This window comes from Plecotus auritus, assembly GCF_963455305.1.
Source record: "Plecotus auritus genome assembly, chromosome: 9".
Classification (NCBI taxonomy): domain Eukaryota; kingdom Metazoa; phylum Chordata; class Mammalia; order Chiroptera; family Vespertilionidae; genus Plecotus; species Plecotus auritus.
The window spans coordinates 110,045,466-110,072,885 of record NC_137783.1 but is presented as its reverse complement, the minus strand read 5'-3'; the positions used below and the strand labels follow the sequence as shown (position 1 = coordinate 110,072,885).

At 43.2% G+C, this 27,420-nt stretch overlaps 1 protein-coding gene across 1 annotated transcript in view; it reads left to right on the top strand.

The window, feature by feature from the left end:
* Positions 1-19,170, top strand: part of PPME1 (protein phosphatase methylesterase 1) — a 70,666-nt gene extending 51,496 nt beyond the window's left edge. The window contains exons 8-14 of the mRNA XM_080642150.1: positions 4,967-5,032; positions 8,331-8,454; positions 9,540-9,669; positions 10,558-10,602; positions 15,959-16,023; positions 16,538-16,605; positions 17,966-19,170. Coding sequence (XP_080498276.1) covers positions 4,967-5,032; positions 8,331-8,454; positions 9,540-9,669; positions 10,558-10,602; positions 15,959-16,023; positions 16,538-16,605; positions 17,966-17,984 — 517 coding nt within the window. The 3' untranslated portion in view covers positions 17,985-19,170. The remainder of the gene's footprint in view (positions 1-4,966; positions 5,033-8,330; positions 8,455-9,539; positions 9,670-10,557; positions 10,603-15,958; positions 16,024-16,537; positions 16,606-17,965) is intronic.
* The last annotated feature ends 8,250 nt before the right edge of the window (positions 19,171-27,420 follow it).

The window sequence follows — 27,420 nt, the reverse complement described above, 5'->3', positions numbered from 1 at the left end:
GTGCACTAATGGGGTCCCTCGGCATGGCCTGCGGGGATCTGGGGAGGATCTGCTCCTGCTCATCCCGGCAAGCTGAGCAGCGCTCCCGCTGTGGGAACACACTGACCACCAGGGGGCAGCTCCTGTGTTGAGTGTCTGCCCCCTGGTGGTCAGTGCGCATCATAGAGAGCGGTCGTAACGGTCGCTTAGGCTTTTATAGATATAGACTAGAGGCCCGGTGCACGAAATTCGTGCACGGGGGTTGTCCCTCTGCCCATCCTGCACCCTCTCAAATCTGGGACCCCTTGAGGAATGTCTGACTGCCCATTTAGGCCTGATCCCGGTAGGATCGGGCCTAAACGGGCAGTCGGACATCCCTCTCACAATCCAGGACTGCTGGCTCCCAACTTCTCACATGCCTGCCTTCCTGATTGCCCCCAACCGCTTCTGCCTGCCAGCATGATCACCCCTAACCACTCCCCTGCCAGCCTGATTGATGCCTAACTGCTCCCCTGCCAGCCTGTTTGCCCCTAACTGCCCTCCCCTGCAGGCCTGGTCACCCCTAACAGCCTGATCACCCCTAACTGCTTTCCCCTGCAGGCCTGGTCCCCCCCAACTGCTCTCCCCTGCAGGCTTGGGTCCCCCCAACTGCCCTTCCCTGCAGGCCTGGTCGCCCCCAACTTCCCTCCTCTGCCAGCCTGGTCACCCCTAACTGCCCTCCCCTGCAGGCTTGATCGCCCCCAACTGCCCTCCCTTGCAGGCCTGGTCCCTCCCAACTGCCCTCTCCTGCTGGTTATCTTGTGGTGGCCATCTTGTGTCCACATGGGGGCAGCCATCTTGTGTGTTGGAGTGATGGTCAATTTGCATAATACTCTTTTATTAGATAGGATGGCCATTTTAGCTATTCAGGTTTTTTTTTTTTAATGTTGAAATACAAGCCCAACATATTTAATTCAATAAAGATTTAAAGCAAAGTGCATTTCTGCTTTTGCTTTCTTGGTCATTCTAATGAGAGGTGGTATGGTCTAGTCATTAAGAGCCTGGGCTTTGAAATTGGGCAGATATGGTTTTGCATCTTGGTTGCACCACTGTCTGCTCTGAGGAAAACAATATGGGAAGGAGTGGGGAGTGGGGGTGATAATGGAAGTGGGAAATTGGGTAGGAGACAGTGAGAGTGGTATAGGAGTATAATGATGGTAAGCATAGACTAGGATGGCAACAGAAGACATAATATGGTCATATTTGGAATGTATTTTGAAGGTAGAACTGATAGGACTGCCTTAGGGATAGGATATTGTGGGGCAGGGGGCAACATATAACTCAAGGGTGACTTACAGTTTTTTAGCCCATCCAGTTGGATGAATGGTAGAGACAAAGAGAAGTAGATTTGGGATTAGGTAAGAGGCAAGGAATCAGGATTTTTATTTAGGTAAGCTGAAATACTTATATATGTACATATAAATGGAAATATTAAGTAGGCACTTTATGTTATAGGTGCTCCTTAATTTACGATGGGGTTTTGTCCCCATAAACCCATCATAAATTGAAAAACACATTGTAAGTTGAAAATGCTTTTAATATACACAAGCTACTGAACATCATAGCTTAGCCTAGCCTAACTTAAACATGCTCAGAGCAATTAACATTACTTTATAGTTGGGCAAAATCATCTAACACGATAAACACACTGTAGAGTACCTATTGTATACTGTCATTCATGATCGTGTGGCTGACTGGGAGCTTCATCTAGCTGCTGCTGCCCAGCATCAGAAGAGTACATCACAAGAGTACAATAGTGCATATCACTAGCCCAGAAAAACCCCAAAACTCAAAATTTGAAGTATGGTTTCTACTGAATGCATATCACTTACCTACCATTGTAAGTTGGAAAATTGTAAGTTGAACCATTGTAAGTCAGGGACTGTCTATAGTTAGAATAGATTGAGCTAGAGATAAATTGAATAATTATCTGATAGGCAGGGGTGTAGAATGTCTGTTCTATGGGCCGGATAAGGCCCATGAAATCATTTGGTCTGGCCCTGCCAAGGCATTAGGGGTGAGTTAATGTTTGACCAAATATAGCAAGCTATTTTTAAAAATATCTTTTTATTGATTTCAGAGAGAAAGGGAGAGGGAGAGAGAGATAGAAACATCAATAATGAGAGAGAATCATTGATTGGCCACCTCCTGCACGCCCTACAATGGGGATCGAGCCCACAACCTGGGCATGTGTCCCGACTAGGAACTGAACTGTGACCTCCTGGTTCATAGGTCGATGCTCAGCCACTGAACCACACCAGCCTGGCTAGCAAGCTAATTTTTAAGTTGGTAATTTTGTATGGCCCGTGAATAATATTATAAACTAGAGGCCCAGTGCACGAAATTAGTGCACTGCAGGGGCGGGGCCCTCAGCCCGGCCTGCACCCTCTCACAGTCTAGGACCGCCTGTGGGGAGCGGGCCTAAGCTGGCAGTCAGACATCGTCTCACAGTCTGGGACCCTTCGCTTCTTACTGCCTGCCTGCTCACTGCTCCTTACCGCTCGGCTTGCTGCTCCTTAGCACTGCTGCGGAGGTGGGAGAGGCTCCTGCCACTGCCGCTGTGCTCACCAGCTGTGAGCCCGGCTTCTGCGTTGAGCATCTGTCCCCTGGTGGTCAGTGCACATCATAGTGACCAGTCGTTCTGGTCGTTCCCACCGTAACGGTCACTTAGGTTTTTATGATATAGATATCCAATTGGCCCTTGGCAGAAAAAAAGGTTCCCCACTCCTAGTATAGATAGTATTCAAAACCAAAAGATTGAATGTAATCGCCTAGGGATTTGATGTTGATGGAAAAAAAGATCCAAGAACTGATCCTTGGGATACTAGACAATATTTAGAGCTTGGAAAGAGGGGGAAGATTGAACAAAGGAAACTGCAAAGGCACAGTTGGTGAGATAGAAGGAAAACTGGGGGAGTATAGTAAATGTTTCTAGAAGGAGGGAGAGAGCATTTGTGTCAAATAATCCTGAGAGATCACCCAAGATGAGGGCTAAGAAATGATCATTAGAATTGACATGATGGAGGTGACCTTGCAAAGGAAATCTCAGAATATAAGGGAGAGATAAAACCTCTTACAGGTTTGGAATATTAGTTGAGTAAAGGATGGGCGGTGATATAGTAGAGAAAGCAAGTGAGATAACTTTTTTGAGAAGTTTTGTTGTTTAGAACAGAGAAATGGGGTAGTATCTAGTAGTGAATGTGGGATTGAAAATGTTTTAAAAGGCTAGGGAATGTTTTCAAAGGATGTTTTGTAATGTCCTCTAGAGGAAAAGAATGGTGACATAGGAGAGAGATAGGGTAACTAAGGAAACAAGCTCCTCATAAGCAAGAGGGCATGGGAACCAGTACCCATGGTTGGCCTTGAATAGGAGCAGAGATATTTCATATATTAAACTGTCATCAAAACAGACTATATGATCATGAATACTGGTGGGTTTGTTTTACTGTAGACTCAGTTTGTGGTAGAAAAATGGAGTAGTAGTTCTAATGCTTCTGTTTATTACTAAAATAATAGATAAGGTCATTGAGTAGGGTGCACTTTAGAATTTTACATGATTTTTTTAAGCTAAAAAATGAGATTTAAAGAAATGTGTTCTGTTGGCCTGCTTGGTTCATGTGGTGTTTTGCTCGGCCCTTACACATGCTTAAACCACTCTGGGAAAACTAATCTATTAAGATAGAGTCTAAGCTCCTAAGCCAGGGGTGGGCAAACTTTTTGACTCGAGGGCCACAATGGGTTCTTAAACTGGACCGGAGGGCCAGAACAAAAGCATGGATGGAGTGTTTGTGTGAACTAATATAAATTCAAAGTAAAGGAGCGGAGGGGAGAGCAAGAGAACCGGATAGAACAGCCGGATCCGGCCCGCGGGCCGTAGTTTGCCCACGGCTGTCTAAGCCCTATATCATGACATGCAAGGCCCTGTCACACTCCCTCTTTGCTTTCCCCTGCTTTTCCTTGTATTCTGTCCTCTAAAGCACTGGTCGGCCTTTCAGAGATCACAGACCACCAGTGGTCTGCGGACCATCAGTTGGTGACCACTGCTCCAAAGGTTTCCTTAAACCAGCAGTCGCCCACCTTTCGGACCTCATGGACCACCAGTGGTCTGCGGACCACCAGTTGGCTCTAAAGTCATCATCCTGCTGACTTTTTTATATCATAGTACCTTCATTCACACAGTGTACCCTCTGCCAATAATGCTCTGACCACCCTCTTTAATCTTTTACTTACCTTCAGTTCTCAGTTTAGGCAGGACATTTGGGGAGCTTTCTCTAACCTTCTCATTGAAAATAAAGGTGACTCCTTTGAACTTTGCCTTATTATGTTAAAGCTAGAAGCCCGATGCACGAAGATTCGTGCAAGAATGGGCCTTCCTTCCCCTGGCTGCCGACACCACCTTCGCTCTGGCCGGAGCCGCCTTTCCGTCTTCCCACCTTTCCATGCTGCCCAGAGGCCCGGAGCAGCTGGGGTGGTACGGAACGCCTGCGTCTGGCAACGACGCAAGCATCCTGCCCCGCCCCTGGCCGCTTGGAGCCTGTGTATGCAAATTAACCCACCATCTTTGTTGGGTTAATTTGCATACTCCTGATTGGCTGGTGGATGTTGCAAAGGTACGGTCAATTAGCATGTTATTCTTTTATTAGTGTATATTATCTGTTTGTGTTTCTTTCTCCCCAATGAATTATATGCTTCTTCAGCATGGGTCTGCCACAAGTATCCTCTTGGTAAATATTTGCAGGACTGAAATGGCTTCAATGTCTTTACTTAATTTTTACTACTCAGTTTATAGACATAATAACTAAGGGGGAAGTAGTGGTAACCTCCATACAGTGGTAACCATAACTTTTTAGTAGGTCCTACAGAATCTGTAGAATTATTCATTTGACCCTAGTGACATGATAAAGTGGATGCTGAATAACCTCTCTCCCTTCTTACTTTTCTCTTTTAGTGTGAAGAGTGGCCAGATTAGGAATCTGGAGTCGGCCCGTGTCTCTATGGTTGGCCAAGTCAAAGAGTAGGTTCTATTTTTCTCTGTTGTGCTAGTTAGAGAATGAAACATGGTGATGAAATTACAATTAGCTCTTTTTCTCATACACTTATCCTGTCATCCTTGTGAATGCCTTCATTATTTTTGATAATTTTTACAAGTGAGCTCAGATGGGCCAATTGTATAGATTTTCTTTTCTCTTTTCTTTCTCCTTTTTGAGGAAATCCCAAGACCAATTAGTGTCTTCAGTATAGTATTGGATTACCTTATTAGCACAACTCTAGGTATTAAAGGTGAAGAATCCCAGAGAATGGACATTGAAAATTAAGTGGCCAGTTGTTTAGAGCATCATCCCAATATGCCACGGTTGGGAATTTGATCCCCAGTCAGGGAATATATAAGAATCAACAAGTGAAGGCACAAATCTATGTTTCTCTGTCTCTCTCAAGTCAAAAATAAATAAGAAATTAAGTGTCTCCTTAAGTACGGGCAGTATGGTTTTAATCTGATAACAGTTTCCTTCTAAACCAATAATGGTTGTGAGGAAATTATAGGATAAAAGCTTTAGCATAACCTGAGTGAAAGCCAGATTCTAATTGTGAGCTAAGATTATTTAGCCCCATTGATCTTCCTGGATAGGGTTACATGAGTCCTTGATATTGCCATGTAGGCACAAAAGAAACTTCAGGTGAATTGAGAAAATGTTGCCCAATGGAACAAATGGAACATAAAAGTTGATGATAATGATAATGGAATTATTGAATGTGTGCTATTTGCCAGGCACTGTGAAAGGTATTTTATATACACTATCTCATTTTTTAAAACCATGTAATATTGAAAATTCTTAGACATATAAAAGTGGAATAATACATTGAAACCCAGTGTACCCGTTGCCCATTTTTAACAGTTACTAACTCATGGCCAGTCTTGTTTTATCTGTTCCCCTATTAATTTCCCCTAAGCACAAAATATTGTGAAACGAATTCTAGACAAACACAATTTCCTCTGTATGATTTCAGTATGCTTTCTATAGGTTCCACCTCTATCTCTCTCATTTTTTTCTTGCAATTTATATGTTGAGGAAACCTGGTTGTTTGCTCTGTAGAATATCCCACAATCTGGATTTGCTGGTTGATTCCTCAAGGTGAAATTTAACATGTTCCTTTGTTCCCTGTATTGTCTATAAATTATTAGTGAGAGCCAGAGATTTGATCAAATTCAGTTTGATTTGTTTTTATTTTGTTTATTTGTTTTTAAGAATAGGTAATATTATTTAATGCCATCAGAGAGCAAATAATGTCTGCTTGTCTCTTATTTGACATAGATGATCATTACCTGGATTCATTAATTCATTTGCTTTATCTCATTTAATTCTTAGAATACCTCTTTAAGATAAGTATTGTTTTATAGGTGAAGATATAGAAGTCCAGAAAAGTATAGTGATTTTTCCCAGGATCACATAGCTAGTGAATCACAGAGCTCAGATTCAAATTCTATTTATTTTACTCTAAGGCCTATATTATGGATTTTATGACTAAAAGTATAATTTGAGTAGTAATATCTGGCAGACACATAGCAGAGGCTTTGAGTAATCTGTGAAACTGTCCACTTTTCAGTGCCTAAATATTTTGAGATCTGTCTTGTCTAAGCAGTGGTAAAGCATTTTGTAAGGAAGTTACATAGCTGGTATGCAGGTAATTAAGTGATTTTTAAATTTTACTATTTGTAAGCTTAAGTAATGTTTTCTCTTAATTTGTTAATCTGTGTATGTAAGAATATATGTGTTTTAATTGTCACATAGATTATTAGCTGTAACATTTCTGCCCTCTTCTTCTAGGTGAAATTCTCTTGAATCTCCCAGTTCATAGCTATGGAAATCCAAAGCACTTGTTTTTTTGTTATGGTCCTTTGACCTAGATGTGAAACTTGATACTTCAAGTTCAATAGAAACCCCCACCTAACAAAACATTTGTGAACATAGCCTTCATTGAAGGTTGGGTAAAGGAGAAAGAGTGGGTAAAGGAGAAAGAGAAGTTACCATTCTTAAAAATCCACCACTGAAGTTCCCTGACCTTCAGTTTATCCCACTCTTTGCTTATTTTCTCTTCTCCCTTCTCTTTGTTTTTCAAACAAATTCTTGTGAACCATGCATAGCAGACCTTGGCACTAGCTGCTATCCAGACCCTTGGGATTTTTTAAATTTTAAAAATATTTTTTATTGATTTCAGAGAGGAAAGGAGAGGGAAAGAAATAGAAACATCAGTAATGAGAGAGAATCATTGATCAGCTGCCCCCTGCATGCCCTACATGGGACATTAAGCCCATAACCTAGGCATGTGCCCTGACCAGGAATTGAACCGTGACCTCCTGGTTCATAAGTCGATGTTCAACCACTGAGTCGTGCTGGCTGGGCAAGACCCTTGGGATTTTTACCTCTAACATTTGTCAATATATTTTTTCCAGTAACTTATCGCTGAAAGTAACCATGGCACCAGCTGTTCATAAAATAATATTTTTTAACCTAATTGCATAATAAAGAGATGTTTTTAGAGGAAACACAACAATAATAATTGGTTGGACCAGATGTTCTAATCTGCAAGGTTCAGCTGTCATGATTACTGTAATTGCCAGTTTCTATCAGCTGATTAAAAAGTGGGAGCTTTTTACCAGTTTGGTTGAGCCTTGTTCAGGGTATAATAGAAAAGCATTATGCCTTAGAATTAATTGGGCCTGCATTTGCCTGCCAGCTTCATCTACTCATGAGCTAGTGATCCTGGACTATTTTTTAACTCTTCAGGCCTATTTTATAGGATTGTTAAAAGGATTTACATAAGATAATGCCAATAAAACTCGTTAGCATGCCTCCAAGTGATTACTCCCTTCTGTGGGTCAATTTTGATACAAGAACTGGAAACCATCTCTTAGAGTATAGTTTTATGTTGGTCATTACCTTCCACAGTTATGGTCTACTTTTATACATTTTAAAAAGCACATTTTTTCTCATCCTTCCAGAAGCATTGTTAAGTTATAACATCCTTCTATATAATAAAAGGTTAATATGCAAATTGTCCCCTTGGGAGTTTGACCAACCGGGGGTGATTGCTATGACATGTGCTGACCACCAGGGGGCAGAGCGGCAGCCGGGGGAAGAAAGGCCCAGATTGGTCCTGATTGCTGGCCAGGCCTAGGGACCCTACCCATGCACAAATTTCGTGCACCGGGCCTCTAGTTTGATTATAAAAGACCATAAGTATCAGTATTTCTGAGATAATTTGTGTATACACGAGAGGTTTGAGACAGCACTTTTTTTTATAAAAAAACCTAGGTGTGAAGGAATTACAAGTCCAGAAGGCTCAAAATCCGTAGTGGAAGGAATCATAGAGGAAGATGAAGATGAAGAAGAAGGAAGTGAATCAGTAAATAAGAGGAAGAAGGAAGATGACATGGAGGTGAGTAACAGCCTGCATTCTTGGAAGGATGGTGTTGGGAATGGTTCAGAGAGTATTTTGATTACTGTAGCTTTGTAATGTTTTAAAATCAGAGAGTCTGCTTTTTTTCTTTTTCAAAATTATTTTGATGTTTTTCAAAATTGTTTTGACTGTTCAGGATCCCTTGAAATTCCCTATTAATTTTAGTATAAAATTTTCTATTTTTGGAAAAACGCCATTGGGATTTTGATAGGGATTGCATTGAATCTGCAGATTGCTGTGGATAATATGGACATCTTAACCATCCAATGATCTTTAATATATTGCTGTCTCATGTTCACTTCTAGATTTTCATCTTGTGGTTGATGTAGTATCCCAATTATTTACTTCAATTACAATATTTCAAATTTTTTAATGATGCAGAAAAGTATAGAGAATTATTTGCTCAGTTTGCATTTGATGAGTGCATACTCCATGCCCATCCATCTGCTTTATATTGAGATATAACAGATATTGACATTTTGATATATTTGTGTCAGATTTCCTTTTTTAAATTACTATTAGAGGAACATTATATCATTATCATAAATCAAAATGTAAGAAAAATGCTCTACTAACAAATCAACATATTTTCAGTTTTCCTTTCAAGTTCTTTCCCAAAGTATACCACATTTTTCCAGTGGTAATTCTAATGTAGATGACATGCTGTATTCTGCTTTTTTCACTTAATATTATATTGTAAGCATTTTTTTTTTCATACTGCAACATGGTTTTTGTAATTATCCTTTTGATGTTGTGTTCTTTTTGCCAAATATAGAGCAACTCAATCTTGGCTCTACCATTTACTAGCTTTATATTCTGAAGAAAATGTCCCAAGTTCACTGAATTAATAGAAGTAAAAGTAAACTTCTAATTATCTAAACACGGAAATAACACTATATCACAAGGCTGTTACAAGAATTAAATGTTTATTAAAATGTCTGGGACATAGTAGGTCCTTAATAAGTGCTAGTTTTCTTCCCTTTCCTTTTTCCAGGGACCTAGTTTTTATCCTGTTCCTCCAGGGATTGCCTTCAGAGACTCAAAACTTTCTCTTATTCCTCCAGACCAAGAAAGACCATCCATACACTTGGAGGATTGAACTGGCAAAAACTGAAAAATACTGGGATGGCTGGTTCCGAGGCTTATCCAATCTCTTTCTTAGTTGTCCTATTCCTAAATTGCTACTCTTGGCTGGTAAGTGTGTATGTGCATGTATTAGTCAGTTTGGGCTGCCAAAACAATATAACCATAGACTGGGTGGCTTAAACAACAAGTTTATTTTCTCAGTCTGGAGGCTGAAAGTCTGAGCTCAGGGTACCCACATGGTTGAGTTCTGGTGACAACTTTCTTACTGGTTTGCAGACAGCTACCTTCTCACTGTTTCCTTACATGGCAGAGAGAAAGCAAGAGCAAGCCCTCTGGTGTTTATTCTTATAAGGACACTAATCTTATCATATGATGGAGGCCACACCCTTATGACCCCATTTAACTCATTTACTTCCTCATTTAATCATAATTACTTCCATATTGCTAAATATAGTCACAGATTAGGGCTTCAACATATAGATTTTGGGGGGACACAATTCAGTTCGTAGCACTGTAGGTATATCGTCATCTGCATATGTTCTTGTTATATGTAAATACTCACCAAATGGGTAGTGACTTCCAAGGTGAAATACCATCGTCACTCATTTGTGCCCTTTTTCTTCCCCACACCAGATCCCTAAACCTAATGAAGCATAAGCATCCACCGGGGATGGCCTGATTCTGGCCTGGCCTCTGTACCTGGTCAAGCCCAAGTCCTTCTCCTAGAGTGGTGTAAGGATATTCTGAGTATAATGGAACTTTTAAAAAGTAAAACCCTCTTTTCAGAAACCATTTTAAATGAGCAAATTGATTGCCTGGAAAGTTTCATATGGTGAGAATATACCCTTAGGGAGTTAGGATTGTCATTAACATGAATTGAGAATGTCATCATGTTTACAACTTTGTAACAATTTTTACATCATACTTGAACAGTAAAACCTACTTCACACGGCCTTTTCTAGTAAGCTACTTATGGATTCTCTTATTTTTTTCTAGGTGTTGATAGATTGGATAAAGATCTGACTATTGGCCAAATGCAAGGTAAGACATCAAGAAATGATATCCCTAAGTCAATGATTTTCAACTTTTTTATCACATGGCACACATAAACTAATTACTAAAATTCTTCGACACACCAAAAAATAAATTTTTTGCCATCTAACAAAAAAGAAAAAAAGGTATAATTTTGATTCATTTGCACCAGACTACTATCTTTGTATTGGCTGTTGTCTTCTTTTTTTTTTTTAATCCTCACTGGAGGATATGTTTTTATTGATTTTAGATAGAGAGGAGGGGAGGGAGGGGAAGAGAGAGAGAGAGAAACATCAATGTGAGAGAGAAACATTGATCGGTTGCCTCCCATAAGCTCTCAGATTGGGGATCAAACGTGCAACCTAGGTGCCCTGACTGGAATCAAACCCACAATATTTTGGTGTACGGGACGATGCTACAACCAACTGAGCCACCCAGTCAGGGCTGTTGTCATTTTTTTATTTGACAATCTAAGGGGGAAAAGGTCAGGGCCCCTGACTAAATAGGTATTGCATGTTTTAAAAATCCTTATGACACAGTGTTTGAAAATCGCTGCTCTAGCTTGTTCTCTGAAGGTATAGAAAGGTGCAATCATGTGGAAATTAATTTTCTGAGATGTTGAGATGTAGTGGAGAGAGCTTGAGCTTTAGAATTAGACCCAGATTTAGCATGCACCTCTGCTCCTGACCCATTATATGATTATGAACAAGTATTTCCCTTTTCTGAGCTTTGATTTTTTTTCCCTTCTAAAAATGAGAATTATACTGCCACATGTGTCTCAGAGTTGTAAGGACTGAAGTAATGCAATGTCATTGAAAAGGACATTATAAATTATAAAGTATACTATCCTGTATAATAAAAGGGTAATATGCAAATTGACCCTAATGGTGGAACGACTGGTCGCTATGATGTGCACTGACCACCAGGGGGCAGACGCTCAACACAGGAGCTGCCCCCGATGGTCAGTGTGCTTCCACAGCGGGAGCTCCGCTTAGCGGCTGTGAGCACAGCGGCAGTGGCGAGAGCCTCTTTTACCTCGGCAGGGCTAAGGATGTCCGACTGACGGCTTAGGTCCGCTCCCAGGCTGCCAGAGGGATGTCTGACTGCCATCTTAGGCCCAATACCCCGGAGAGTGGGCCTAAGCTGGCAGGTGGACATCCCCCGATTGGTCTCGGACAGCAAGAGGGCACAGGCCGGGTTGAGGGACCCCCCTGAGTGCACGAATTTTTGTGCACCGGGCCTCTGGTAGGTATGTAATATTGTGAAAGGAGATATTCTGAATAGTTATCAATATTTTTGTTATAAGTTTTAGGAAAGATAAAGGTCCAAGATAATTGAGATACAAAAAAGTGTAAAGTGAAGTGGTTGGGAAAGCAAGGGCTCTTAGCTTTGGAGAACTGGATTTGAGTATGCTTCTTTCCTACTAATTTTTTGACACTGGCAAGCTACTTGACCTGCCTTGGCTTCAGTTTTCTCAGTCTATAAAATGAGAAAATTGATGGCAGCCTTACAGATACAGTGAGGTATAATGAATAAGAAAGTGAAATGTGCTTAGGTCCGGGTGTGTTGGCCAGATGACAGTGGAGGCAGTGGGACTGATTTTGTGGAGGCTCTTGCTTTAATATGGACAAAAGTCTTGGCGAAAGTGTAGTCAATAGGCATTGGCACCTTTTGGGTGATGGGAAGAAGAGGTGTGAACCCCAAGGCCAACATTTTAGTCTTAAACAGATTCTTTTCTTTTTAAAATAGGTTTTTAATTGATTTTGAGAGAGAGAGGAGATTAGAGGGAGAGATGGAAACATTTATGAGAGAGAAATATCAACATCATTCGGCTGCCTCCTGCACGCCCCCTGCTGGGGATTGAGCCTGCAACCTGGGCATGTGCCTTGACCGGGGAATCGAACCTGCGACCTCCTGGAGGGTGCATAGGTCAATACTCAACCACTAAGTCACACCAGCCAGGCTTGACCTTCCTTCTTTTCTCCGTTTACTATCCCTGTGCAAATCTCCTGGCTTCTGTTTATACCCCGATAACTCCCAAAGCTAAATGTCCAACTCATATCTCTTCTCTCCTGAGCTCCAGACCTGGCCAATGTATCAAACCTGCTGGACATCTCCACTTACATATTTCATAGGCCCCTTAAACTGTTCTTTTAGCTGTTCTAAGCTCTCCACAGAGAAAGGAGGCTATATTTCATCACAATAGTTGTTCAAAGACTCCAGAATGATTTATCAAACTCTGGCCCCAGATGCTCATCCTATCTCTTTCTCCAACTACATAGTGTTCTGAAACCTGGAGAAGAATTCTGGGCTGGGGCTGTGCGATTGGTAATTCCGATGTTGGTAATTCTGAGCTTAAACATCTTTCCTTGAATTTAATTCAAGCAAACCTTTCCTAAGTACTCTTTCTATGCAAGACATATGCTTGCTGTTGGGCAGACAGAAGAATCAAACATGGCACCTGATTCTATCTGAAAGCAGTTGATCTGGACTGGACTTGCATTTGGAACCAGTGTTGATCACCAGCCTTGGAATCAAATAGTTCTGAATTTGATTCCCTGTTACTGGTTTTGTGGCCTGAATGAATTGCTGACTTCTTTAATCCAGAGGTTTTTTTAAAAAATCTATAAAGTGGAGATAATGCTATATCTCAATACAATTGTGTGAGGCTTAAATGAGAAAATGTGAGTGAAGTAAGAGTCTGACAGATGATAGCTTCACTGTGTTCAAGAAGCAGTCATGATTCCTCATTAGATACTCTTTTGTTTCTCCAGTAAGGATTATGCCAAGGCCACCTTCTTTTTCAGAGTATCTCATAAGTGTAGAGATTAAATGGCTGTGATGAGGGACATTCAATAAAACAAAGAGAAATGGCTAACTCAGCATAGATTCCTAACCTCAGCCTTTCCAGCGCTGTGTTTATTTTATTTATTTATTTTTTAAATATATTTTATTGAATTTTTACAGAGAGGAAGGGAGAGGGATAGAGAGTTAGAAACATCAATGAGAGAGAAACATCCATCAGCTGCCTCCTGCACACCCCTTTCTAGGGATGTGCCCGCAACCAAGGTACATGCCCTTGCCCGGAATCGAACCTGGAACCCTACTGTGTGTAGGCTGACGCTCTATCCACTGAGCCAAACCAGTTAGGGTTCCAGCATTGTGTTTAAACCAGCTGAATTAGTTATTGAATCCTGGAAACCCAGCACTCACGGTGCAATTTGGGTAAATAATTTAGATTCTCTAAAATTAAGGTTCCTCATCTGTAACATGACAAGGGAGGGTTTGGAATATGCCCAACTCATAGAATTATTGTGAGGACTGCCCATGATAACATTATTTTATGTGTACTGGATATAGTGTTAGTATGTGTGAGTTCTCCTTGGTTCCTTATGCCCATTTTTTCAAATAGGATTGAAAAATGCATTCCTAGTCATTAAACCTGGGAGTTACAAGTTTCATCAAGTCATTTGCTTAAATTACTAACTTGCTCAATGTCTCGCCCAGTGTTGGGCCCTGTTAGGGATATATAGCAAGTAATGATAGTAACTGGAGTCCTTACAGAATGACACACTCCTGGGGAGGCAAGCACCAAAGGCATATAAAATATATGCTTACAAAACAAGAATGGCACATACTGCTCTGTTTGGATTCAAATGCATTCACAGTAGTACATTAAGAGATACAAGGGAGAGGGGAGTTAGGCTTGGGTACCTGGGGCAGCTTACTGCAAGAAGATGGGCATAAGTTGAACCTTACTGAATGGAATGCAGTTACTCTACTAAGTACCTTGGGCAAATCACTTTATTAATCATGGCCTCAGTCAGTTTCATCATTTCAAAAAAGAATTTCAGTATTTGCCCTGCTTAGTTTTATAGGGTAGATTTGAGAATCAACTTAAAACATGGATAGAAGCGTATTTTGAAAAATATTTTTAAAGCACTGTGTAACTGGGGTAAGAATCACAGAATGTAATGACCAAGAAAGCTTTCAGAGAATGTATGCACCCTTATGTTCATAGCAGCACAATTTACAATAGTTAAGATCTGGAAACAGCCCAAGTAGATGAGTGGATAAAAATGCTGTGGTACATTTATACCATGGAATACTATGCAACAGTAAAAAGGAATCTCTTACCTTTTGAGACAGCATGGAGGGACCTAGAGAGTATAATGCTAAATGAAATAAGTCAGTCATAGAAAGACAAGTATCACATGATCGCACTCATACATGGAATCTAAGTAATAAAATAAACTGATGAACGGAGTGAATCCAGAGGTTCAAAGCATGGAACAGAGTGCGGAATCTGAGAGAAGGTGGGGGAAGGTGGGTGGGTGGGAGGTAATCAGAGACCTTGTATGCATATATGCATAACCCATGGACACAGACAATAGGTGCTGAAGGCCTGGGGCAGGGGAGGGGGAAGGGGCGGACTGGACGGGGTTAATGGGGGGCGGGGGAAGGGGATATATGTAATACTTTCAACAATAAAGAATTATTAAAAAAAAGAGAGAAGCTTTCAGAGAGTACTCCCTTTATTTGTAAATGGAGATACTGAAGCTCTGAGAGTCTGCTCTCTCTACTTTTGGGAGCTCTGGATCCCATATCTTTTAGTCTGCTCAGAGATCTTGCTTTATCAGTCATCTTTGTTTACTCTTAATAATGATCACATTAGTTGTGAGCTTACAGTGTTCCACAAAACAGTGTGAGGAAGTCCTTATTCGTACAGTGTTTGGCATATAGTTAAGCACTCAAATGGTAACTTACTGTCATAATAAATTTCAAAATCCTAGCATAGCTTGCAAAACCCATAATGTTATGGTCCTTGCTTACTTTTCTACCCTCATTATAACTCACAAGCACCATGCCAAATTTTTTATTTCTAGGAATAAATACTATTTCATCCTCCTTTCCTTTGTGTAGGCTTTTTCTGCATGGGAAGCCTCCCTGAATCCCTATTTGATTACAAAGCCCCTTTCTTATATTCTTCCAGTTCCATGTGTGCAGTTTAATCATAGGAACTACCTGTTGCATTAAAATGTTGGTTCTTGTGATTTGCTCCCCCACTAAACTATAATAAATCTCCTGAAAAAAGGAAACTGTTTCTTTCTATATGTCTGGCCTGAAGCAGATATATGTACATTAAATAGTTGCAGAAGGAAAAAAATGGAAGGAAAATGATTTGTCCAAGATTACAATTATAAGTATTACCATCCTCCTCAAAGGCTTGGTAACTGAGTCTAGAGTTTTGGGGAGAGAGGGAGGGAGAGGTCCTGGGCTTCTGAAATGTCCTGTGAGGCTGCAGAGGTGGTAAGGAGAGAGCCATTTTAGTCCCTGAGGTTACCTGGATTTTTTTCCTCTCCAGGGAAGTTCCAGATGCAGGTCCTACCTCAGTGTGGCCACGCAGTCCATGAGGATGCCCCAGACAAGGTGAGCCCAATGCTTGATGACAAGAGTTGTGAGGACCTCTGTGAGAGTAACCTTGGGTCTACAGAAGAGAGAATATACCTCTAAATCAGTCTGTGTTCCTGCAGCTGTTGCTGTGGGGCCTACACAGATGCAAATCCACCAGCTCCCAAACCTCTCCCTGGCAGCTGCCTATGGTCTTGGCTTTCTGTGTGTAGGCTGAGAAGCTATTGGCACCCTGCTATTTTATCCTGGGATCCTATAGTGAAGATCTTAAGCTCCACTTCTGCATTACCTCCAAAAGCCAGGTGGTAAAAGGGATAATTGGGGTAGAAACTGCTCCCTAAATTATACTAATAGTTAGGAATGAGTCTCCTAGCCCTAGCAGTATCCAGGTCGTTGTGATCTCAAGCTCCCAAGACCTATAGGACCCATGAGTTCACTATAGGGTCTGACCTTCCAGCAGAAGCCCACAGGACCTCTAAGGCTGAGGCCCATTGCTAACCTTCACATGGCTAGGAATATCTCTGTATTCTAGGTAGCTGAAGCTGTTGCCACTTTCCTGATCCGGAACAGGTTTGCAGAGCCCATTGGTGGATTCCAGTGGTAAGCAGTACAAAGGTTTAACCAGTTAACTGCCACACGTCGGAAACATAAACCATCCCCATTTCTTCCATATGTGCTGAGATATTTATGAATTTAAGTTTCCATAATTTTCTTTACAAACCCAGAGATGTTACTAATAAGTCTGATTTTAAAATTTGGGCGACCAGAGTTGATAGGCGAAGTTTGCGGCTTATAGACATGCGTGGTGTGTGGGGAATGTCCGCTGCTTGTGTCTATAGACACTTATGGTGTACAAAGGATTAAGGAGCCCAAAGTGCTGGCCAACTCCAACAAAAAGATACTTGCAAAGTTGTAACTATCTCTTCCTTAACACTGGTTCAGTCACCATGCCTTCCTCAACACAAAGCCCAACATGTGTGTTTCTACAATGCTATCGTTTGTTTGTCTCTCTGGTCGTGGATTGTTATTGAGATGGCCCTTCTCCAAGGAGTCTGGGATGGGCATCAGTCCTTTTCCAGGCTCTTAGATCTGCTGAAGAAGGCTGGGCAGGCCGTGGAGGCTGAATAGAGACCCAGAATAGGGTATTAAACCTCAGCACTATTGATACTTGGGGCGGATAATCCTTTGTGTTGGGGGAAGCCCTGTGCATTATAGGATGTTTAACAACATCCCTGGCCTCTATGCACTAGAAGCCAGTAGCACCCCCACACACTTATAATTGTGATAAGCAAAAGTGTCTCTAGATTTTACCAAATGTCCCAAGGAAGGCAAAATCACTCCCAGGTAAGAACCATTGGTCTGGAGGGGATGCCTCTCATCCTAGGATGTTCTTCATCTGATTAGGGAGACACAGTTGGGCTCTTTGTTGAGGAGGAAGAGAAGCATGGTGACCCATAACACACGGTCTTGGCCACACCTCAAGGAGCTCCTAGTCTGTGTTACAGAAGGCCCTGATACCTCACAGAGCCCACAGCCTGATGAGGGTCCAGGGAACCCATTCCCCACCCTCAGGAAGTTTGAAGAAGAAATGCCTTTTGTGTTAGAGAACTTGGAATACCAGGGCCTGGGAGGTGAGGGTGACAGGGCAAGTTAGGCTTTAGAAATGATGACAGGAGCCTGGCACAGTGAGCCACATATAAGTGACTCCCTTATGCCCATTGATGAACCCCAGGAATCAAAAGTAAAGATTGAATTTCTCTTAATAAGCAATGTTTGGGGCCCTGGACCATTTGGAGCTTTGGTCAAGTCAGCAGTACACTGAGAGCAGACCCTGTGTACAGCCCTGAATGGTGCTGTGGGAGGTGGGACAGATCTGCAAGGTCCTTGCTGGTCATTAGGAAGGGCATCCTGGAGGAGGCAGGGTGACATTTGTTTTCCCTTCTCTTTCTACTCTTCACAGTGTGTTTCCTGGCTGTTAGTGACCTGCTATCTGTCCCTCCCTTCACATGAGGTCTGTTGTAAATACATCGCACCAGAGGCCACTGTGATGCCGCTGTCTCCTCCTCACCATCCTGCCCGACCATGTGACACCGGCTTCCTATAGATGGGCATCTCCAGATATATGGACCCTTTTGTGTATTTCTGTCAAATGCATTGTTTTTCAGGGCCTTGGACCAACATGAGCCTCCCTAGTCAAAGGTTCCCAGATCATACCCCTTCCCTGTTCAGGGTTTGCCTGTTCTCTGCCTTACCTAGGGTAAAGCCTTCATCAGAACTGCCACCTGGGCCCCTATTTCTGGCATTAGGCAATGCACCTGGGTTCAGATGTCTCCCCAGGCTCAGAGACCTCTACTCCTTGATATTGTTCTTGGCATAGTTCTGCCCTACTTCAGGGTTTGGGCCATGCATAGAGTGGTCCTTATTTTTTCCTTCCAAATAAAACACCAGTCGGGTACCTTTTTATCCCAGTCTTACTCTTCCAGGCTTGGAAGACTCATAGTCCAGGATCCAATTCTTAGGTATAAGGAGGTGTAGTGGATAGCATCACAAGAAACCATCCTGAAAATCAGGTCCAGCCAGTCCAAGCACATGGCCTCCTATCTGGGGAGAGCCCACTGTCCCACTCACACATGTCTGGACACCTGTCCTGGGCTAAGGCCAGGCTGCTCCAGGGACCTCTTGAGCCCTCACCTGTCACACAGCAACCCAGGTTAAGTACAGCCCATGCACAAAGCCACAGAGCTAAAGCCTGTGCAATTGTTTTTAAGGGTCAAATTTAACCATTTTCATAAGTGGTTCCTGGAGGTGTGCAGAGTGCCCGCTTGCTTCTTCTAGACCCACACAGCTTATCTTCAGCATTTGTGGTTCCCATGTCACCTCATAGAATTAGTCCAGCATCCTCAATCTTTGCCTCTTCCAGTTGCCACATCACAGCACTACGGCCTCCCCCTGCTGCCCCAGCATACCTTTTCCAAGGGCAGGGAGGGGCAGTCTCCTGCAGCCCATCTTTTCTGTGACTGTCGTAGGTGATGTCTAGCCCCCTCCACCTTTTCACCCAACAACTTCCTATCCCTTATCCTGCTGCACGGTCTGGAGTCTGGGACCTACTTTGTTTCTTTGTTATTTATGATCTTGTTAAAATAAATATCTCCCAGCCTTTATTGATATAGTCTCTCCATGAAGTTGTCCTTATTTCTGCTGATATGGGGGAGGGGAGGGGACAATTCATTATATTTAGTTACCATAGAGCTTCAGAAATCCCTTTCCTGTAGCCCATCAGCATGATATGCTCTGCCTGTTCCTCAGGTCTAGGATGCCCAGTGGAATGGACAGGGCCAGCCTCCACAGCAGCCAGGGAAACCTGGATTCCAGTCCCATCTCTTCAAATTACGTGCTGTGTTAACTTGCTGTTCTGGAACAGGACAGTCTGCACTGTTCACATGACCTCACCACTTATGGCTTCATATCTGCCAACATCCAGACTTTGTCCACAGTCCAGATCATCTCCTAAGCTCTAGACACTTGGGTCCATCCACCTCCTCATCTCTCTCCCAAAGGACCAAAGGCCACTCATGTTGACCATTCCTGAAACTGAATTCACCTCCCCCCTAAAATTAACTTGTTTTTCCTCCTGTGTTTCCTAGCTCAGTAAATGGTAGGTACCACCATCTCTCCAATGTCCAAACCAGACAGCTAGAGATCCCTAGGTAGCTCTCTTACACCCATATCCAGTCTACTACCAAACCTGTCAGACCCATGGCTCCTGCCTTAGCTGAGGCCTCGTCTCTCAGATCACTTCAGTACCTTTGCTGATTCCCTGCCACAGCCCCTCCCTTGGTCATCCTCTACACACGGAGTCCTAGAAAGCCTTGGGACCAGGCTGCCTAAGTTAGAACCCATGGCCCAGCCGTTAGGGTTGTAGGAGATAGCTGATTCTATACTGCAGTTTCCTCAGCTGAAAGGTGGAGATCAATAGTAGGGTAGGACCATATAAGTTAATATAGGTTAGCTGGCACAGGGGAGTCATTCAATAAATAGTTCCTGTCATGTCACTCCCAGATTACACTTTAAAACCTTTATCACTCAAAGTGGTCTGTGGGCTAGTAGTATCAGTATCATCTGGAAGCTTGTTAAAGATTTTGTCCCTACCACAGACCTATTAAGAATTGATCTGTATTTTAACAAGCACATTAATTCTGAGAAGTTCAGGGTTAGATGTCCACTAAATATTTCAGGGTAATGCATGAGCTCCCTAGCAGAGAAGAAAAGTGCCTGTGTGTGATCTCATTTCTCCCACCAATCCCTTGTGGTGTGGGTGAGGTCTCTTTGTGGGGCCCTGTGCCCTTTGCCCACAGGGGGGCAGCATGATCACATGCATGGTTCTCAGGGACACAGCCACTTTTGTTCATCAGGCTAGTCAAATTAGTCATCAAATTTTGGTGATCTAATTTACTTTACACACATCTCATTTAATTCTCACAGCAACCCTTTGAGGTAAGTAAGTGATGTTCCTTTTACAGGTAGGTCCAAATTTATATAGCTTAGAAGTGACAGTGTCAGAATTCAAACCTAGGTTGTTTCCTCTTCAATGCTGCCTCCTAGACAATACATGGGACACTGGGCAGAGGTCAATTTGGTCCAGATACTAGACTTAAAAAGAGAAAAAGGATGATGACCAGGGAAATAAGTCTTCTTCAGATTTGATGGGTGGAGACTGAGAATGAATGAAATGTTTGTCCAATGTTAGGTACTGTGCTAGGCATATCTCCTTTATACATTGTATCCTCATGAGATATGGGCATTATCTCCAATTTAAAGGCATGGAAATTGAAGCTCAGAGATCTGAAATGACTTGCCCACAGCCACAGTTAGGATGTGGCAGCATCTTTGTCTACTGAGCATTTCACTACACCTCAGTAGAGAAGGAAAGATTCAAAGCAACATATATTTAATGAGCACTTACTATGTGCTGGCTATAACAATATCCTTGAGCCTACAGATTAGCACTATGAACTCAGGGAATAAAGGAGACCCCCACTCCGGCTTTTAAAAAAATTATTTTTTATTAATCTTCACATGCTTGGAGGTGGGAGAGGAGAGAGAGAAACATCAGTTGGTTGTCTTTCATACATGTCCCAACCTGGGATTGGAACCCACAACCCAAATATGTGCTCTGGGAATCGACACTTAACCAACTGACCCACTCTGGCTGGGCAACCCCTGGACCTTCTAAGTGAAGGACTGCTGCAGAGCCAGAAGGAGCATGTTTGGGTCAAACCAAAGACCATTCTGTCACACAAACTGACGAATGCCCAAGGAGAACTTCCTGAAAAATAGAAGGTAGGTGGCCCTGACTGGATAGTTCAGTTGGTTAGAGCGTTGTCCCAATATGCCAAGGTTGCAGGTTTGATTCCCCAGTCAGGGCACATAACAAGAATCAACCATTGAATGCATAAATAAGTGGAAAAACAGCTCCCTCCCTCCCTTCCTCTTTCTTTTGAGTCTGAATTTAAAAAGAAGGTAGGCAGATCTAATAGCAGGGGGGATCTCAAAATTGAGAGGACTCAAAGGCATGAGGGGAGCTGGCATGACTTGGTGTTATCCTCAAACCTACTGTTGGTGAGCATTTGTTTGCTGATTAAGCAAACCTGAGAACCTGTTCTGTGCAAAGCTTCTAGTGGATTTTGGAGACAGATATCAATACATAACGAGGTCCTTTAAATTGGCTCACAGTCTAGAAAGACTGTTATAGAAACAGTGACCACATTGCACAAAGGAAAAGGGGACAACCAAACCTTTGGAAACAGGTCAGAGAAAGTTTCACAAAAGAGGTAGCATTTGAGTTGAGCTTTGAAACATCATCACAAGGTGGAGGTAGAGAAGGAAGGGGAATTCACTGCAGGTAGAGGCGACAGCATATCAAGCCCAGGAGATTGAAAGTTGTTTTGATAACTGGTAGATTCATGTGATTAGTGTGGTTGGAGTATGAGGCAGGACCCAAAGGCCTTGAGTGGCAAGAACAGGGAGTTGTTTGAAGTGAAGGAACTCTAGTATCCTGTGTAGACGGATTGGTCTGCACCAGACGAGAGGCAGGAGTTCAGTAAAGGGGCAGTTGTAGTCATGTAAATGGCAACAGTACACTTAACTAGGACAATAGCTGCAGGGATGAGAGGAGGCGACTGGTTCAAGATTTTGGTTGTGAAATGAACAAGACAAACCGATTTGGACAGTGAGGTGCAAGGACTCTTAAGTTGGATTCAAGGGCCTGTCATCAGAATGGGGGGTGAGGGGAGGGGAGGGAGTTAAAGGGAAAAGCAAGAAGAGAGCCTACAAGAGGAGTAGAGAAAACAAAGGCAGCCACACTCTTCCCTGCAGGAACAGCGTGCTGTTTGTAAGCTTCCAGCCAACTCTCCTGCCCCTGCCCCAGCTGGCTGCCCATCAGCAGCCAGAGTCAACACATTCTCACTCTGGTTCCAAGGCTCAGAAAGTTATGTAAACTCAAGAGACTCCCTTATTCCTAGAGCTGGCTTTCTCTCCCAGCAGTTTGCTAGAAAACCCCAGCCTGTAGCCAGGCTAAACCTTGGAGCCTGCAACTAGCTGGTGGACGGAGGGAACAGTTAACTGTGTGATGGGGGAGAAAGTGTTTTTCCTGATGATCAATGATGATGCCACAAACTGATGACTAACTGACACAATACAGCATGTACCATTTATAAAGCACATTTTCATCCTTCAAGGTCTCACAGCTCCTCCATGGAGTGGGTAGGGGTGGCAGATAAGCAGTGCCATCCTACAGGTGAGAAAACAAAAGCTCTGATAAGGAAAGTGATTTGCCCAAGGTCACACAATTAGCACAGTCTGGACTCGTATTCAAGCCATAGAGCTCCCAGACCAGTGCACGCCTTATCACTCCTACATATACCAGAAAAGAGGCGGGGGATGAGGCAGGTGAGAGGATTGGGGCTTGCTGACAGGTACTCACTAGTGGTGACAGGCTCTCAGCCACCTACTAGCTGGGTGACAGTTGGCTCATCTCTTTCAGAATTTCAGGTTCCTTATCCAAAAAAAAAAAAAAAAAAAGGGTTGATAATCCTTAAATCACAAGGTGTCGGGAGGGTTAAATGAGACTTAAGTATTTAAAGTATAGTCCAAATGTGCCTCCTGCAGTAGTCCAGGAGAAAAGCAGTAAATGCCATGTTGCTAAGACAAAGGAATTCCAACAGGAGGGGAAACCAAGGCAAAACCCATTAGATCCGAGGTCCAGTGGGTTCGCCTCCCCAGCCTCATCAAGTGGGACTGCTTCCAAGCACAACAGGGAATAAAAGAGGGATGGGGTAGAGAGGAAAAAGGGAAAGAGACAGGCTCTACTTCCCAAGGGGGGAAAAGTTGTGAGGATCTTCAGGTGAGAGAGAGAAAGGTTAGAAGCAGCTCTGCCTAGCTCTGCATCCAGCTCTGCATCCAGCTCTGCTTCTAGCTGTGTGAACTTAGGGGAGTCTTTTCATTGAGCCTCCTTTCCCTCTCTTGCCTTATCTCATACTTGTGAAAGAGATAAGGGAGAATAAATAGCAGGCAACAGAATAGGTACAAAGCTGTGTCTCCTCCCCTAGCCCTTGGCTGATTTCACGGTGTTGCCAGAGTGTGCAGCACCCTGCAGGCAAGTGCCCCCTTCGTTCCACCCTCTCTCTCTCATGGATGCTCCCAGCTTGAGAAGCAACACCCCCAAACAGGGAACTCTTTGAATGGTTCCATGAAAGGGCAGTCTGTGTTGGCTGCTTTTGGCATTGCTGGACAAGGGTCCCCCAGAATCAATACCCTCTCACATCCTCCTCCTGGACAGCTCTCCCTGCCCCCTTGTGTGTGAAAGGGGGCAAGTGAGGTGACAACCGCTCCCTCCACAGGCACACTCCATTGTATTCCTGGAGCCCCAACATGGAAGCCTTCAGTCTACTCTATACATAGGGTTCTCCCCTTTCTCCCAGCTCCCATGATCCTAAGGGTGAGCACCCCACAGCTTTCCCCTTGATTATATCTAATTCTCTCTTCTCCTACTTGGGCATGTGCTAATTGTGCCTTAAGAGCAGTGAGCAGAACTCTTCATTTTCTTGGATTCTCATGAAGTACCTAGCATGGGGCTGGTTGCACAATAGGTGTTCTTTGTACATCTGTGGAATCGAGGTGATTCATTTGTGTATTCAACCAGTACCTACATCCTGACAGGGTTCCTAGCCATTAGGCATTAGAGGCACAAAAGATAGACCTTTCCAAAGCCTGGGGAAATGTTGGAGACTCCTTTCAAAAGTTGTTGGCACCAAAAGATATGCTCCCAGTGGGAGCAAAGCAACCACAGCAAAATAAGGGCTAGTTAAGATATTTGGAGATAGACCTGTATTTGAATCCTGCCTCTGTCACTTTATAGCTATGTAACCTCCGGCAAGTTACACATTCTCTGTCTCTGTTTCCCTCATCTATAAAATGGGGATAACAGTACCCATTTCATTATGAGGACTGAAGGAAACAAATACGCTTAAGTTCTTAGCACAGTGCTTGGGCTGCAGTAAATAGTCAATATGTGGTTACTAAGGATAATGGTAATAGTCATTATGTAAAGAACATTCCCTGGAGTGAAGCTTGTGAAGGACATATAATGCAATGTCAGGAGCCCAGGTTGGATGAAGCTGTTAGAAAAACGGTTGAAGAACAGTACAAGGAAGAAAGAAACAAAATTATAAATAAGCTATGCCCCAAACCACGGTCAGTTCTACTTATAATTATCTACCTACCCACTAAGCGTTGTTGGGGCTCCTCAGCTACACCACTTTGTTGAAGGACTAGTCAGTTTCCCAGGGCATAGAAACTCGTGCAAATATAAAATAAGGTCTTTCCACTCTCCAGCTGTGGTGCAATGAAGGGACGTAGCTTTGAGAGCCATCCAGTGGAAAGAGCACTGGTGAGGGAGTCCAGGTCTCAGGCCAAGCTCTGCTGTGTCACCCCAGGCAGGCCGCTAACCATTCCGGACTTGCTTTCTACAATGCCTGCTCACCTTTCTCCCCTGGGTAGGTGAGGCTCAAGAGAAGGGACACTGAAGTGATTTTAAAACTAACATACTGGCCAAAAGTACGGTGGTACTATTTGTAGCTCTAGGGAGAGTCATTCCTCCCCACCCTGCTCCTCTTTCTGTGCCTCTACAAACCCTTCCCAGGACCACCCCATGTCATCAAGACCTGGTCAGCCTCTCCTTACCCTGAAGCCTCGGTGCTCTGCTCCTGTCTCCATGTATGACTGTGTTGTCTTGTGATAACCTGAGGGTCTGGGTAGGGTCAGCATAGAATTCTCCTTTCCATTCCTGGTGTTCCTAAAGGCCTGGCACTGAGTTCGCACCTTGGTAATGTCATTTAAATAAACATGAGGCAATCGCAATTATCCCAAGCCACAATGACCCCTTCAGCTCTTAATTGAAGCATTCAATAATTCATCTCTTATTGCAAGCAACATTTTCATATCATGTTTCACTAACATTTAACTCCGGATGAATGTCTCATCTCCCTACTAGCTGACTGCGTCCAGCACTTCTCACCCCCACAGCACTCCTGGGCCTGGGCCTGGGCCTGGGCCTGGGCCTGCGAATGCTCTGTTAGTCATTGTTGCTTCATTTGCAGACAGACAGTTCTTGAATTTCAGTCACTTGGATGTTTGAAAATTGTCACCTCTTAGATATTGTGAGAGTAGTGGTTTCAAAGCACAAGGTTTAGAGCCAAACTGTGGGATTATAGCAAATTACCTAATTCTCTGCCTTCTTTTCTGTAAAAGGAGGGTAATAAACTGATGGACCTCATAGGCTTGGGGTGAGCATGAATTCATCAAGCCTTTAAAGTTTCATTAACTCACATGAGCCCTTGGAAAGGTGTCGTCACATGGGAAACTGATCAACTTCACCATTGCTGTTATTAGCTCAGACCCACCCACCGTTCCGAGAAGGCCCAGGTCTGATCCCCGCAGCAGTGAAGAAAGGGGAGCCATGCCGCCCACAGACAGCTGTCTGTCTCGGGCCCATTCCTCTGGAGCAGGAGGAGGCAGGCGGGCAGTGTGTGACTGAGGGTAGCAGAACATGCCACATATGCTGCTCGGGCATACTGATTATTTTGAAAAACAGCAAATGCAGAGGGAGACTTTCTCTAGAACTGCTTATCTGCCTAAAGACACATCCTCCAAAAGGAACGTAGTTATCATGAATCCCTCCCTGGGAGTTTCATCAAGCAGGAAAGATTGACTCATCACAGGAGAGGAGACTAGAAATGGACACCACACCCAGACAAACGATCGCAAACTATCATACCTCCTTCCCATCTATTCTTCTAAGGGCCCACTCATCTTTCCTAAGGAGGCCTACATCCTCCCTCCCCTTCCTCTATTTGGATGATATTTAAGCCTGAATTCTTGACACCTCAGGGAGTTACTCATTTCCCCGAGTGTCTCCCATGTATACATGATTTATACATGTTAATAAACTTCTGCGTGTTTCCTCTTGTTAATCTGTTAATTGGAGAGGTCTCAGCTACAAACACAGAAGTTACAGGGAAAATTATTTTTCCTTTCCTATATAAAAATAACTTAGTAAGACGATTTAAAGAACCCAGGCTCACTCAGCAGAAATACTGGGATGTGAGCAGAGTATAATGTGAACAGCCAGGCAAATAAATACTGAAATTCAGTGAGATCGGAGCTGTAATAGAGGCATTTACAAAATATAGTGGGATCTTAAAGCACTCATCCTGCAGGGAAGGCAATTGGCCACAATTAAATGAATCAAGTAATTTCAATTTGAGAAACTTGTTTTAAAGAAAATAAAAGTAGTGAATCTGAAGGACACTGGCTAGAAGGCTGGGTGATCAGGGAAGGCCTCTCTGAAGTGACACTGAGCCAAGAGTGAAATGATGAGAAGAGCTTGGCCAGGGAGGAGTTGAGGGAGCTGCAAATACAAAGGTCTGGAAAGCAGGAATGGTGCTGAGGGCGCTGAGCATGGTGGTTTTGAGGAACAGAAAGAATGTCATGTGCCCACCGGTGTGGTTCAGTGGTTGAGCGTTGATCTATGAACCAAGAGGTCACCGGTTTGATTCCCAGTCAGGGCACGTGCTGCCTGGGTTGCGGGCTTGAACCCCAGTAAGGGGTGTGCAGGAGGCAGCCGATCAATGATTCTCTCTCATCACTGATGTTTCTGTCTCTCCCTCTTACCCTCCCTTCCTCTCTGAAATAAATAAAAATATCTTAAAAAAAAAAGAAAAGAAATAATGTTATGTGTCTGGAACAGAGTGAGAGGGGAATGGTGGGAGGTGAGCCAAGTTGAGATTATGGCGTAAATAAAAAGTTTGCATTCTGCTTTTTCCACTCACTGTTATAATGTAAGAATATTCTCGGTGT